This window comes from Empidonax traillii, unplaced genomic scaffold (genome assembly GCF_003031625.1).
Source record: "Empidonax traillii isolate 1590-97213 ecotype Southwest subspecies unplaced genomic scaffold, ASM303162v1 scaffold101:size1699134, whole genome shotgun sequence".
In the NCBI taxonomy this organism is placed as follows: Eukaryota; Metazoa; Chordata; class Aves; order Passeriformes; family Tyrannidae; genus Empidonax; species Empidonax traillii.
In genome coordinates, this window is record NW_020955294.1 from 353,269 (window position 1) to 367,327 (window position 14,059).

The 14,059-nt window shown below is 48.6% G+C and overlaps 1 protein-coding gene across 4 annotated transcripts in view; it reads right to left on the reverse strand.

The window, feature by feature from the left end:
- Window positions 1-11,155: 11,155 nt before the first annotated feature.
- LOC114056726 (protein spinster homolog 3-like) overlaps window positions 11,156-14,059 on the reverse strand; it is a 37,134-nt gene continuing 34,230 nt past the window's right edge. For all 4 annotated transcript variants that reach the window (XM_027882157.1, XM_027882158.1, XM_027882155.1 and 1 more), the window contains 2 exons: window positions 11,790-11,960; window positions 11,156-11,324 (listed from right to left, as the gene is read on the reverse strand). In XM_027882157.1, the coding sequence (XP_027737958.1) occupies window positions 11,793-11,960 (168 nt within the window). In that variant the 3' untranslated portion in view covers window positions 11,156-11,324; window positions 11,790-11,792. The remainder of the gene's footprint in view (window positions 11,325-11,789; window positions 11,961-14,059) is intronic.

Below are 14,059 nucleotides of genomic sequence, written 5' to 3' on the forward strand. Positions count from 1 at the left end.
GGTTTCCACTCCCCTGGTCATTCCCAGGGCAAAGGCATCGAAACTCTGCCCAGCAGGAAGGAAAGAGGCCCCTGTACTACGAGAGGGGAGGACAAAGACACAAATCCAGAATTGGAGAGGCCTTTGATATCCCTCAGGAGGGAAAGGCTTTTCCTGGATTTAAATTAAACCCGTGCAAGGGGAGCACTTTGCTGGGAAGGGAAGATGGATGGGTGCCATCAGCAGAAACAGGCTTGTCTGACACATTTGTGTGTGACCCTTCGCTGTGACAGGGAAGGCAGAACCTCAACAGATTGTGGGGGCTAAGAAATTAAAAATCACCAGAACAGTGGGGAAATGAAGGCATTTAAAATGACTTTTTTTTTTTTTTTCCTGAATCCGCTCACCATTAAGGATTCAACACCAACATTTTCTTTATAGAAACAGGGAAAAAGCTCTTTTTGCCCAACAGTGCACTGGGTTTGCATGGCAGGGTTTTGGGAACAGGAAGGTTCAGGAGTGGCTTCTGGGAGAAGCTACTGGAGATTTCCCATGTCCAAGGAAACCTGAGATGGACCCATTGGACCCAAAGCTGAGGCAAACAGACTTGTGACAAGGCAGCATTCCACTGCCAACCACCACCCCACCCGCCCCCAAGCCCCTGTGGTGTGGTTACTGAGGAATGGAGCGCCAAACTCGGTGTCTCAGGGGTTAAACACTCGGGGCACACACAAGACACGAGGGGTGTTGAGCTTTGCCCAGCAATGGAGGCACAGTGCACCCCTCATGGCACCCCCTCACGGGGTGCAATCCTGGCCTTCCCCACAGAGAGCAGAGCAGGGCCAGGCTCAGAGAAGCCCATTTCAGGAGGGAACAGGAGGTTTCTCCGTGTCCCTTTGTTCTCTCAGTGTGTGTGGAGCTGTCAATCCCTGCTCTGCAGAAGGGCAGAGCAGCCGCCCCTCCCTGCCCAGGTCAGCTGTGCCTCAGGCAGCTCTCCAGAGCATCCAGAACATCTCCAGCCCCCAGCCCAGCTCCTGCTGGGCCATCTGCTTCATTTACAGTGGATCCTGTTCCCTTCAGGACAGCACTCGGAACACTCCCAGGCCAACAGGAACCATCTGCCAGGGAACAAGCGGCACCCCCAGAGAGGAGCTTGGCGGGAGGAGGGTCTGACCATCACTATCCAAGTCTTGTGTCTCCCAACCACAGATTGTGAGGAAGGCAGAGGCTTAACAGGAATGGGAGAAAGGCCCAGGAGTGTCTGTAGGATTTCCAGAGTGCTGGAACATCGAGACCAACACTTACAGTGTGGGGGAGAATTGTTCCTCAGACCGTGACACTAAAGTCAGTCACTGTTAGCACAACAAATTACCAGCAACTCTACATTGTTAATTCTTCTAAAGGTCCCAAATGTTCCAAGGGGGATAGATTTGACCCCAGGTCCCCTCTGTGCAGAGGTTCAGACCAGCTTTCACCCACGAGCTCATCTCAGAAAGTAAAACAAAAATAAAAACATAGGAAAAGTATTGGTTAAATGCAAAAATCAAATGCACCAGGACAAGGTGCTAGGTTGTGCTCTGCATTGAGAGAGAGCCCTCCCCTTCCTGAGCAGAGCTTTTCAACAGCAGTGAAAATTCCTGAAATCTAATTTATTTTTTAATTACTCAAATGTTGTCCAGGAAATAACATTTAAAGCTGGTGTCAGAGAGTGGAGTTTTTGGATTGCTTCCCAAGCAGCATCCAGCATTTTGTCAGTCAGCAGTACCAGGTATTACCTGAGAGCTCAGCACAGAAATCAGTTCTTGTGTGATCTCATCCCCCTGCACCTGCAGAGGCCCTGCCTCAGACCATGGAGACTCCACAGCTGAAGCCCTTTCACCAAAGCACTGTCAGACTCTTGGCAAACTCCAGGCAGGTGCAGTGATTTGAACAGGGAGCATTATCTATCTCCAGTAAGTGAGTAAAACACAAGAAACTTGGCAGCTCGTCTCAAAAAAATCCAGGAATGCTGGATTCCAGCCCATCTCCCCTCCTGCTGTTCAGTGGCAGCACACACAGGGCAGAGTCCATCAGGAATTACTGGGGAAAAGCTGCTTCAGTTGAAGCAGAGCAGTGTAATCTCCAATTATCTGTTGTTATTCATTGTCAGAGGAAGAAGAGCCTCACAGTGATCGCTGCCCAGCAAGATGGGGCAGAACTGAAGGGGCTGTCACATTTTAATCTCCCCCTCACGCTGCTCTGCAGTCAGAGCCCAGCACCACCAGCCACTCCACGGTGCTCCACAGCAGGAAAGCACATCCCAGCTCCTTGTCCAGCCTCTCCCCCAGCTGCTCAGAGAACCTGGAGCTTATGGGGCTGGGAGACACCACCCTATTTTCTTTGCACATTACTCAGTTCATTCCCTGAGCCCCGAGGACTTTGCTGTCGCTCAAAAGCAAAAGCATTTTGATGTAGGTGCAGGTTATGTTACAAAAACCACGCTCAGGGGAAGTCTCTGGTAAACCATGGGGAGAAAAGAAACTCTGCAGGAGAAGAGATTCCCCAAACACCCCAACCAGCCCTACAGGTATCAGTCAAGTAGCATGGGGAGCAAACAGAATTAACCCAAGGCTGCAGCACGTGCTCCCAGCCCCACGCTGGATTCTCTCTGAGATAATGTCCCACACAGCTCAAGTCAAACAAGATGTTACAGAAAATGGGCCTGTCATGGCAAACAGGAATCGTAGGCAGTCTCCTCATTCCCAAACACAGCCTATTGACAGTGATTTCCATGTGACAGGAAGGCTCCCGAGCAGATGGGAAGCTGGCAGGCTGTTGGGAGAGCTGCAGCCCAAGGAAGATTGCCACTGAAAGCTCCCACAGTTCTGCAGAGCAGAGACAAACTAAATATGCAAACTGTAAATGTAATTAAAAGGACTGCAGGCATTGGTTAGGAAGGGAGAATGAGGGGTTTGAAAGGTATATGTGGAAATATTTAGGCTGACACGTGGGGTTTGTGTGACAACATTAAGAAGGATGAGTATCAGACAAAGAATAAATTTACGGGGAAATCCACGAGGCTGTTTGTGAACACACAGATACACTTAACCAAGAGAAGGAAGAGTTATAAACAGACACAACACTTAAGGGAAAAAAGATTACAGGAAACAACCTGGCAGCTTTCAGATCGTCTCACAGGGGATGCACTGCAGGCCACAGATACAACACACTTTTCCCAGCCCCACACTTACTTAGGTTCTACACTTTGAGGTCTCTTTGTTCAGCACTGACATTGTCATTTCTCCCAGGACATCAGGACTTGTCTCCTCAGAGCCCACATTTAGTTGTGTCCCTCAGGAACACACATTCCAACCTCCACACGTGCTCTGCAAAACCCCCACTGGGGCAAAAGCCCCTTCCCAGGTGGGGACAGGGGCACTGAAAGCACAGAGGTGACAAAAGATTCCTTGCACAGTTTACCCTTTCCCTGGTGAATAGCAAACAGGCTGTGCCCCTTCTGGGGGCATCACCTGTCCCCTGCCCTGTGCTGCTCACCAGGGGTTACTCTGACACCACACAGGGACCAGAGCAGAGCAGCAGCAGTGCCCGACTCCTGCAAGCAGGGACAGACACCAGCAACGCTCCTGGGGCTGGGGAGGGTACAGGAACCAGGGCTCTCTTATAACCACCCAGGCCTTTGTCACACAGGTGAGGAATTCTGACCCTGCAGACAGACAGACACACAGACAGGCAGGCAGGCAGGGTCACAGAGCCATGTTGAAGTGGCTTGCTGGGGGTGTGCAGCTCTTTCACTCCCTTGCAGCAGGTCAGTGGCTCTAAAAGCAGGAGGGTTTATGTGCCCTTTGCCTCTCTCAGTCCAAGCCTTTCCACCTCAGAGCAGAGCCAGACTCTTCATTTTTTAAGGCAGGGTGTTGAGTGACCCTGGGCCTGGCCAGTGTCCCTGCAGGGATGATGGCTCTTTATTGCTGACAGACTGAGGCACACTCCAGCACCATGGAAATCATCTTCCTATGGAAATCTGCCTTCATTCCTGTTCCATCCTCCCACTGAAATCATTCCCTTTCTCCTTCAGGCCACTCCATGTGTTTTTAAAAGGAATCAACACGTGTCCTTTACACTGTGTTTTATCCTGTGGTTCAGAAAATGGGCCTGTTGCCACTGAAGCTCCATAGAAACACTTCCAAGGCTGATTTTCACCAGCTGAGATTTTCCAGAACCAGGAGCTGTGCCTGACCCTTCCCTGTGTCCCCTGTGTCCCTGTGCTGTCACAGAGGGACAGATGGCTGGCTGAGCACCACCAGGAACTCAAGTAAGAGTTTGATTCCCTCCAGCTCCAACTGTTTGGAAGCAACAATCCAGACTCGGTTCCCTCCCCCACCAGCCCCCAGTTAACGTGACCAGACTTTCCAGCACATCCATCCTGTAGGAATGCTGGCCAAAAGTGCACCAACCTCAGCTGAAGAGACAAAACATCCTGCAACACTCAGCATGTCTTTGGGAAGCTCCTGGGGATTGTGCAGAGGGTTTTCCAGTGGTTAAATCCATATTCTTCTCATGTGACAGGGTCATTTAAAAGGGAGAACTTGCCCCTTGTCTGACCAGATCATGACAATATAGAACAAGTCAGTGTTAGCCTCAAACTGCACATCATTGCTGTGGATCAGCAGATTCTGCAGATATTAACAGAAAATGCTGCTTTCAGTGAAATGCTGGCAGCATCTTCAGTCGGGGGAGATGCAGGAGTGATTTTATCAGAGAGAATTCCAGATGTTGCCTCCATCAGACACCAGCCAGGGTTAGTTCAGGAAGAAATGCAAGAAACTGTACAGGGTTTAAAGCTACTGCCTAATTTTAGAATATAACACTTCCCCTCAGGATCTTTGAAGTAACTGTCATTCATCTCAGGGATTTTTTTTCTTCTTGCCCACCTCTGGAAATGTTTGCATGCAGTTCCCTCAGTGCTGCTGGTCTGTAGGGAGGTGTCCTGTGGGTGCAGCAGGTACAGATGTGTCTCCCAGCTGTGCCACTGGCTCAGGTGCCTCCTCAGCCCTGCATTTTGGGGGTGTATCCGTGAAACATCAGCCTGCAATGTGTTATGTACCCATGCAATACAATCCAACCAGTAACAGGCACTTCTTAACCAATGTCCTGGGTTTATAAACACACTTCAGTTGTCTCCAGACTTACTGCCCCACATCAGGCTCCTTAGAGCCAAACCCAGCCCGTGGCTATCAAAGGTGTGAAGCAGAGCAATGTTTGGGCAGCAATTGTAACACTCCTCACTGTTACCTGCAGGCATCAGAGGAATGCAGACTGCTTTGATGTAAGGAAGAGGCAGTGCAGGATCCCTGCTAGAGTTTAGCAGAGATTTATTTCATGAGAAGCTTCATTAGCCTGGATTGGTTTATATCCCATTAGTTTCAGACACTCTACTTTAGCATATGTTCACTTTCTTCCACTTTTCCAGCCCTGCCTCCTCTGTCAGGTGGTTCCTGAGCTCTGTGCTGTGCACCAGGCTCCCCTCCCCACTCTGGACATGCTGCAGTGGAACACGCCGGTTCAGGGGGTGCTGCACTGGCACTAAAGCCTTGCCAGGGGAGGCTGAAAGCAGATTCCTCTTGCCTACAACAAATTCATTTTTCTGAAGGTTAAATTTCCATGCCACGCTGGAGAGAGATCCTTCCACATCACTCATGGCACAGGAGCCAGTCAGCAGGACTTGGTGAAACCTCCTCATGTCCCAGTCTCAGAGATCCCACACTCCAGAGCCTTTGTCCTGGCATTCCTGTGTGGGAGCCAAGAGCTGCCCCCCTCACTCGAGCACATCTTTTACTCACAGATTTGCTAACCCCTTTTTTGTGGATCCCTGAACCGCCTCTAATCCAAACACCTCTCCTTTGTTTTCCCCGTCTTCAGCTTTCTTCCTGTGGTGGTCCCACCTTCCTGTGCCATTTCCCACTTGCAGGTTGTGGCAGGGAGCATGTTAAATTCCTGCCAGTCAAACCCTCCTGAGAACACTGACCTGTTTTCTGCTGCTTTAGGCTGCAAGAAGTGACCATCTGAAAGCTTTCCTTTGGTGTCTCTGAAGGTCTCCTCTCGCAGATGGCCCTGTCTGGGGGCCCCTCGCTGACCACATCCCTGCACTGGTGGCTGTCACCTCACAGCCTTTCAGAACATCCTTGGCAAGATGAAAAAAGAGAAACTGAAGAAATCTGGAGGGAAGTCAGCACTGACAAGCCATGAAAACCACCACACTGGTCCATCTTGGTAAATACTACTCAGCTGGGGGGCATCTGGCTATTTACAAGTGAACTGAGTGCTACACTCTTCCCTCCTTCCCATTTCATTGTCTTTTGAACAGACAGGATCTCATAAGATGGGAGGAGATTGCAATTCTGGTGCCAAAGTGCCCTTGTTGGTCTCTTCAGAAGCTGAGAAGTGCTGGCAGCAGCCCAGGACAAGCGACAAAGAACAGGAGGAGTTTGGAGAGCAGCGAGGCTGCCAGAGCACCGTTCAAGAGACCAAACCCAGCCCAGGATGGTGATTGACGACTCTGCTGCTGGAAATGAAAGTGCTATGAATAATCAGGCACCTCTGACCCGGGAAAACATTGCCTTCATTTGCAGCACAAAATTGATTGCAGATGGTACTGGGGAGGGGAGTCAGGCTATTCACTGTGCTTTCCCCTCACCAGAAAAATTCATTTCCTCTTTGCTCTTGAGCAATGAAAAAACACCTGATTGGATCTGCTGAGACACAGAAGATGTGGAATGAGGAGTGGAAGAGCCCACGGGGTGATGCTAAAGGTAATCCTATTAAAACAGTGGGCTAGAGGGGGAGATGCACATATAACTCCTATTTTAACACAGTTTAAAACAAATCCCTTAAAGGAACCAATTATTTTTTGACATTTCTTTAAACTCCTTTGTCACTGCTGCTGAATGGGGTGTTGGATGTCATTCCTTATTCCCCACTTAGCCCTGTCTTTCCAGGGCCTTTGGAAATAAAGTCCAAAGTCAAGGAGGAGGAAGAGGAGGAGGGTCCTTTCCTTGCACCTCTGCAGCCTCACTGGAGGGCAGACGTTTCTCAGATTAGGAAGAAAAATGGGCATCCTGTATTAGGCTGTGATCCACATTTTATTCCATTCCTGGATTAATCCACATTTATCTCTAAATGGGTTAAAGAACCTTTTTTTTTTTTTTTTTCCAGGTTTTACTGTGGAAATATTCTCAGCAAGAACTCAGGTGCCCCTTTTCCCTCCCAGCTCTGCCTGCTCTCCCAGCTCTGTCCCCCCACCCCAGTGACACCTCCTGTGTGCAGGGTGTCCACGTACACAACCCCCAGGTTCGGGCACTGAAAATACAACCTGCAAAGACAAAAAACTGTGCACAACAGTTGCACTGCCTACCAGACTGAAGCTCGAGCTCTGCTCACAGACCTGCAGTTCTTAAAGTGATATTTTCATGCAGCAGGGTAGAAATAATTCCTGAAAAAAAAAAAAAATGCCTACAACCAAGATTTCCAAATTAGGTGCCCATGATTAGGCTTCTAAACCCATAATTAAATCTTTAAGTAAATGGCCTTATTTCCTTGAGTGCTGAACACACAGCTGCTCAGCCTGCCTTTGTCAGGACCAGAAGGATTCAAGGCTCTTGGGAAAAAAGGAATGAAGGAAGGGAGAAGTCAGGCCACTTCCTAGGGTACATGAGGTGGAATTAAAGAGATGGCTTGGAGTCAGTACTTTCAGAAGTAATTCCCATCCTTTTCCATGAGTTTCAAGCCTCCTGCCCAACACATTCAGTACTGAAAAGCAGATTATACCTGTGTACAGGAATGCATGAATTTACCTTTCAGTTCCATTTAAAAGCATTTCACAATCACACAGAAAAATATTAACTGTAGGAATATGAACACCAGAGGGTCTGAGCAGATAAAGTCAGGCCTTAGTGCCACAGAGTCCTGGACAGGTCAGGCTTTTCATGGCCCAGAATCCTGGTTTTAGGGACACAGGGTGTGTTTGCCAAGCCCTGCTCCAGCCCCCTTGGCTGGGGTGGAGTCCCATCCAAACCTGGCACTCTGATCAGGGCATCTCCAAAGGACTTCCCTCAGTGGCATTTGACAGCCCTTACACTGATGTCCTGAACTGCAGCCATCTGATCATCCCAGGGTACGTGGGTAATTTGCATACTAATAACAAAACTGTTCAGAAACATTAAATTACACAAAGTGAGATCCCCTCAGCTTTGATCACCTTCCCAGATCAGGCTCAAGAGTCTCCTCCTATCAACCTTTGCTTCCCTTAGAAACAAAAAGCCTTCTAAGAACCTTTCCAAGGCTTTTTTGGCTTACAATGGGATAATTCTAGAACTGAGATGGATCCAGTGGCTCTGCTGCAATGGGACACAGCCAGTTCCAGCTCCTCAAATGCCAGCAGGACTTGGCAGGGCCCCACAGCTGTTCTTCCATGGGGTTTGTGCCTATTCCAAGGGATGAGGGGAGTGCTCCCTGATCCCAGGCACCCTCAGGGGCAGGGTGGGAGAACCCAGTGCTCAGAGGAGGCCTGGGGAGGGAACAGTGTGTGTGCAAACCAGCAGAAGGATCTCAGGAGAAAACATTTGCCCGGAAAGTTTTGTGGTAGTGGAGGAGTTTTGGGGTTTCTTAGCTTGCAAAAGACAGTTTGGCTGCACAGGTAAGGAGGGCAAAGAGGAACAAAAGAGGAGGGGTTCTGAGGAGAGAGCACCCCCACAGGAGTTACCAATCTGTCACCTGGCAGCTCTGCCCCCTCAGCCCTGGCACAGGGAGATCCTGAGGGGCTGGGAAATCCCAGTCCAGAGCAGTGCACTGGTTTGGGAAGGAGAGAAAAAGTGACATGGGACGTCTCTGACAATTAAAACTGTGCTGAGGGCAAGGTCAGAGACATCAGTGAGGTGAGGGACCCCTGGAGAAGTGGGGACACACCATGGCACTGTTGTGTCTGAGGTGTGTCCTGCACCCATGTGGTAGAAGCTCCAAATAATCACAACTCTGAAGGCCATTTTTATGCAAAGCAGAGCTCTAAAACTTGTTTAAAAAATTATCCACATAAACAGCACTAAAGGTCACCTGTCCCTGCTTTGGGAATGAGGGAAGAAGTGGAGGAAAAGATCAACATGGTTACCTGAATGGAATTATAAAATCCCACCTTTTGGAGCCGTTCCAAAGTGCCTCTTTCCCACTGTTTTGGTTGGAAAGAGCAAAGAAGAAATGTTAAAGGTAGGAGGAGAATATACAAACAATACAGAAAATACACATTATCACTCAGTTGCTGCAAGGGACACGGATTCCATGCAGCAGGAATGCTGCAGGACAAACCACCTCCACCAGCAGCTTCCAGCACCAGCTCTTTCCAGTGTAGAGAAAGCAGCAAATTTAATAACTTTTTTAATCCCTCTAGTTTTCTCTTACTTACATTCAGCTGGAAACATAGAAACCAACAGGTATTTCAGCTGATGCCTAAAGAGAACTTCAGTTCCTTCACTGTCCCTGTGCCAGTGCTCTGTGGCTTTCCCTAATCCAAGTTTTTGGTGGCATGAAAAGAGTGTAATGTCTGGAATAGCTGCAGTTCCCCACAGCCCCCTCCAGCACTGAGCTCACCCCTCAGTGCAGAATTTGGTGCCACCTGCCAAGAAGCAAAATCAAGACATGCAGAAAATGTTATGAAATTCTCCTCCTTTTACAAATCCTGGTGAGGAAGTTCCATCTTTAAGACACAGGAGGCTCTGAGGGTGTTAGTCCTGCTAAAATTCAGCAAAATATAACAAAAAGTAGACACCCTCTGCCCTTAAATTAGAAAGGAAAGAGAGAGGCATTTGAAAAGATGGAACTGAACTAGTGAGAGTGATCCTGCTCATTCCTGGGCTTTCAGGGAGGAGAGAGGAGTAGGAGTAGGAAGGAGTTTGTCACGGACTCCGTGTACCATTTCCAGAACAGCATTTGGCATCTCTTGCTCATATGTCAAATCTGTGCCTGCACAGTGGGCAGATACAGCTTCTGGTTAATTTTTTATAAGAAGAATTTAATGCTGACTTAACCAAAGTGATAAATAGCTCATCTGTTTCCAGGGCAAACCCTGAGCATACCAATGGGGGAGCACTGTGGAGCTGCTGCAATCCTGCCAGGCCTGAAGCTCTTAGACCTCTACAAGCTGCTGCATTCATATCCAAGAGAAAAAACCCCATGTGGGACAAATTACCAAAAGGTCAGTGCTATAATGGCCATGGCTGGCTTTCACAACCAGAAAAACTTGCTCAGTCTTTCAGAACACCAAGTTTTATTTTAAAGGCAGTTATCACACTCTCACTGAGTTTCACAAAAAGTTTCTCTGTTATTTCCCGTGGAGGTCACCCTTCCCTACCTGGGTCAGAGTCAGATTTCAGAACAGATATTTTAAAAATGAGGTAGAAGGAGAAACAAAAACCCTACAGTTGCTGAATTATGGTATTTATAGTGACATTAGACATTAGCCATTACAGGAATGTTGTGCTTTATGATCCTTATGATTTACTGGGAGAATCAGGCAAGATTCATAACACTTCCCAATTCACTTGCCAGCATCTTCCTCAGGCTTTGGCTTTAAGGTGCTGCTGGAAACTGCATCGTGACAAACAATGAAAGTTGGCCCCCCTGATCATGTCTCTGGCACAACAGTGAGACAGCAGATACCACATCCCAGATCCTCTGCACTTGAGAGACAGGAGCTCAAGTAGACAGTTCTATTTAAGTGGTTTTTCAGCTTCTGTTCCCTCCTGACAGGAGATCCTTACCCAAGGCCTGAGGATGTGCTGAAGAGCCTCAAAGGATTAGGAAGGGACCATTAACATGCTACACATAAAATGATCATGACCCCCCTCCTCTTGAATCTGACTCTGACTTTGTAGCATCTCTATTTTCCCAGTTCTACAGACAAATCTCATCCTGCTGAGCACTCACAGACGGGCCTCCCTCCCTAATCCCCATGAGCCACTGTGCCTCCAAAGCTCCTGCCTTGTTGGGGTCAGCTGTGGTGCCAGTGCCAGCTCCATAAAACCCCTCCTGCAGCTCCCCAGCCCCACAGAGTCCCCAGGCCTGGCTGCAGATGGGGGAGGGTTGCCATATGCCAGCGCAAGAGCAATTTTTGACTCACAGTCAAAAGCATCCCAAAAAAAGTCCGTGTGCAGGATTTTCTGCCATATGGAGGAATTGTGATTTGGCCTTTTCTCCAGCTGTATCTCATGAAGCAAAAAGGAAAGAAAAAGGGGAGGATGGGCTTTTCTTCTGTGCAAATCTCGCCCCAGAGTTCATCTTCCTCTGGGAGACTTTGCTGGTAGCTGGAAAACCAAGTCAGAGCAGAAGGAGGCTGTGAGGACCCAGGGGACTGAGGATGTGTTCTGTCCCATTCAACAGGTTTACTTTGGGTCCTTTACACTTTGAACATGAACTTCCCAGGGAAGAGGGAGAAGTGCTGCAGAGAGCCAGGGCTGGTTCTGTAGGGCTGAGACAGAGCAGAGCAGCAGCAGAACCTCCTGTTCCATGCAGTCTGCACTGCTGCCCTACAGCAAAGGATGTCATTTCCTGCAGGCACTGCAGCACTTTGCAGCTGTCACTACCAGCACCTCCCTGGTCCTTGTGAGCTCTGGGGTCTCTTTTGCTCAGCGTGGGAAGTTGGTTTAATCTGAGACTTTGTCTTTTTATAGACACTAATGTGGCATTAGCACAATGCAGATATGGGGGTTCAGATCCCATAAACACCATCCCACCAGCTCCAAGGATAGAAGTTGGACAGACACACAGACACCTCAGGGCCTTTCGGCTTCTCTCCGATCTCCCTCGAAGGACAGAGCTGTCAGGAGGAAAAAGGCTCCTCCAAAGGCCCCCACGAAGGCACAGATGGCAAAGCTGCTCTGGATGCTCCTGAAGCTGCTCTGGAAGGTTGGAGGCCCCCGGGCCTGCAGGGCGTTGGAGACCTGGGGAGGGAACGAGGCTGCATTAATTGGGACAACACTCCTTCCTCCTGCTGGAAACAGCCTGCTCAGTGGGGCCCTGGGGAAGGCTCAAACAGGCACACAGGGATGAGAGTGGGCTCCCCAGGTTTGCCAGGCACACCTGCACTGCTCTCCAACTTCCACTGGTCAAGGAATCTCATGTTCTCCATCCCTTCAGTGCCCCACTCACAGGAGGGGCAAATACATTTTACCATTTCCTGGCCCATCTCCAGACAGCCAGCACAGCACAGGCATTTGGGAATGACCTTTAGCATTTCCTGGTGCTGTTCAATAACTTTATACCTCCCTGCTTGGATAGAAACAGGGGGTTAACAGCAATGCAGGCACAAGCAGCAACACTCTTTAGAAGTTAATTACAGACAAGAGCGGGGGCTGCTTTCGAGCCAAAAGGCCTTAGAGGAGTCATGGAGTGACAAAGTGAGGAACTGGGAGAAGAAGACACCAGGCAGCTGCTTCTTGCACTGGTGGGAGGATGAAGTTGTAAAGGTTATAAACGATACACATGAATTTTATTTTTGCAGACAGAAAGAAAAGCTGATTTCAAGAAACTCAATAAGATTCAACACTCAAGGAACTCGAAATCTCTTCTTAGCATAAACAAAGAGATAAATGTTGAAAGCAGTCATTTTTATTCCCACATTTGTTCTTGATGCTTAGAATGCACTGTGTGATTTGAAATGCACAAATATGAGACTCTTCAACCTTTGCTGGGTTTGGTGTGATTATTCATGACACTTTAGGCAGATAAGAGCAAGATCAACTCTAAATGGGCACCTAGGGACTACAGCAAGCATCATGGCCACAATGCACACCTTATCCATTTAATGTTAAGATGCTTGGCAAAAAAATCTCTGGAGTGCAGAGGGAAGAAAAACAGACTCTGAAAAAGACTATTCCCTGATTATTCAGCCAGATTTTAAGCTACAGGGTTGTCTGAAGCAGGTTAGGAAACAAGAGCAGAATGTGGGAGCAGATTGAGTGTTTAACCAGCAGCAGTGCTGGTGTTTGGGCTCACAGGAGCGTTCCAGCAGAACTGAGTGCTCACTGCACACCATCCCACCTGGACAAGGAGCAGTTTTGTTCCTGGGTTTGGTGTCTCTGTTCTGTCTGAAGCTGCAAGGCTAGCTGAGGTTCATCTCATCTGGATAAGCCTTATTTATCTTCACACTTGTGGATGAGCTGTTGTTTAAGGTGCAGGCCCTGCACACAGGGCCACAGCACCCAGAGGGGCAGAGGATGGGGGTGGGGGCACAAACAGCTTCACCTTTCAGGTAGGAAGCTTAAACAATCGGTCAAGGAGGATGCACAAGAGGTGTTTCAGCTTCTGGGTACCTCCTGTTGCTGCACCCCACATCAGCCACTTCCCTGACACAGGGGTGTTGATTGTTCTGTTCCCACACACAAACAGTGGGAGGGCAGGGCTTTCCTAAAACACAGCAATGAGCAAAGTGGGCTCTTCCTCTGCCAAAACAAGAGGCTGAGCAGGAGGGATCCCTCAGTGAGGGAGGGTGTGTTCTCTGCCAGACACATCACACAGCTGAAAGGCTGGGTTTCCCCAGTTGAGGACAAGGGGAAGCTCAAGTGTGGCTGGTTGGTATGTGCAGAGTTACTGTTCCTAAATCACACAGAATGAAGGAAGGGAATAACAGTGACAGGTACAACCCTCTGGAACTAAAACTAATGAACTGCACAGAGAGAACAGCCCTTGGCTGCTTTGTCCAGAAGCACCTCAGATCAGGAAAAAGTAGGAAGAGCAGAGAAATCAGGTCTCAAGGAATATGGGAATCAAGGATAAGGTGCTTTGAGACCAGAGCTTTGAAGGCCAAGTAGTATCTAAAGGCCAAATTGCATCACTTTTGTTCTGATTTCCAAGAGACCATCAACTCTGAGATTTTGAGTCTTGGCTTTTAATGCATTTGATTAATTTCCATGAAGGTCCTCACAAACTTACCAGAAAGTGCTTAAATCCAAGTACAGTACCCGTGACAGGGTCTTTGCAAAATATGTGTACCTTCAAAAATACACGAGTTTCCAAATTTCAAATCAAAATCCATTTCTAC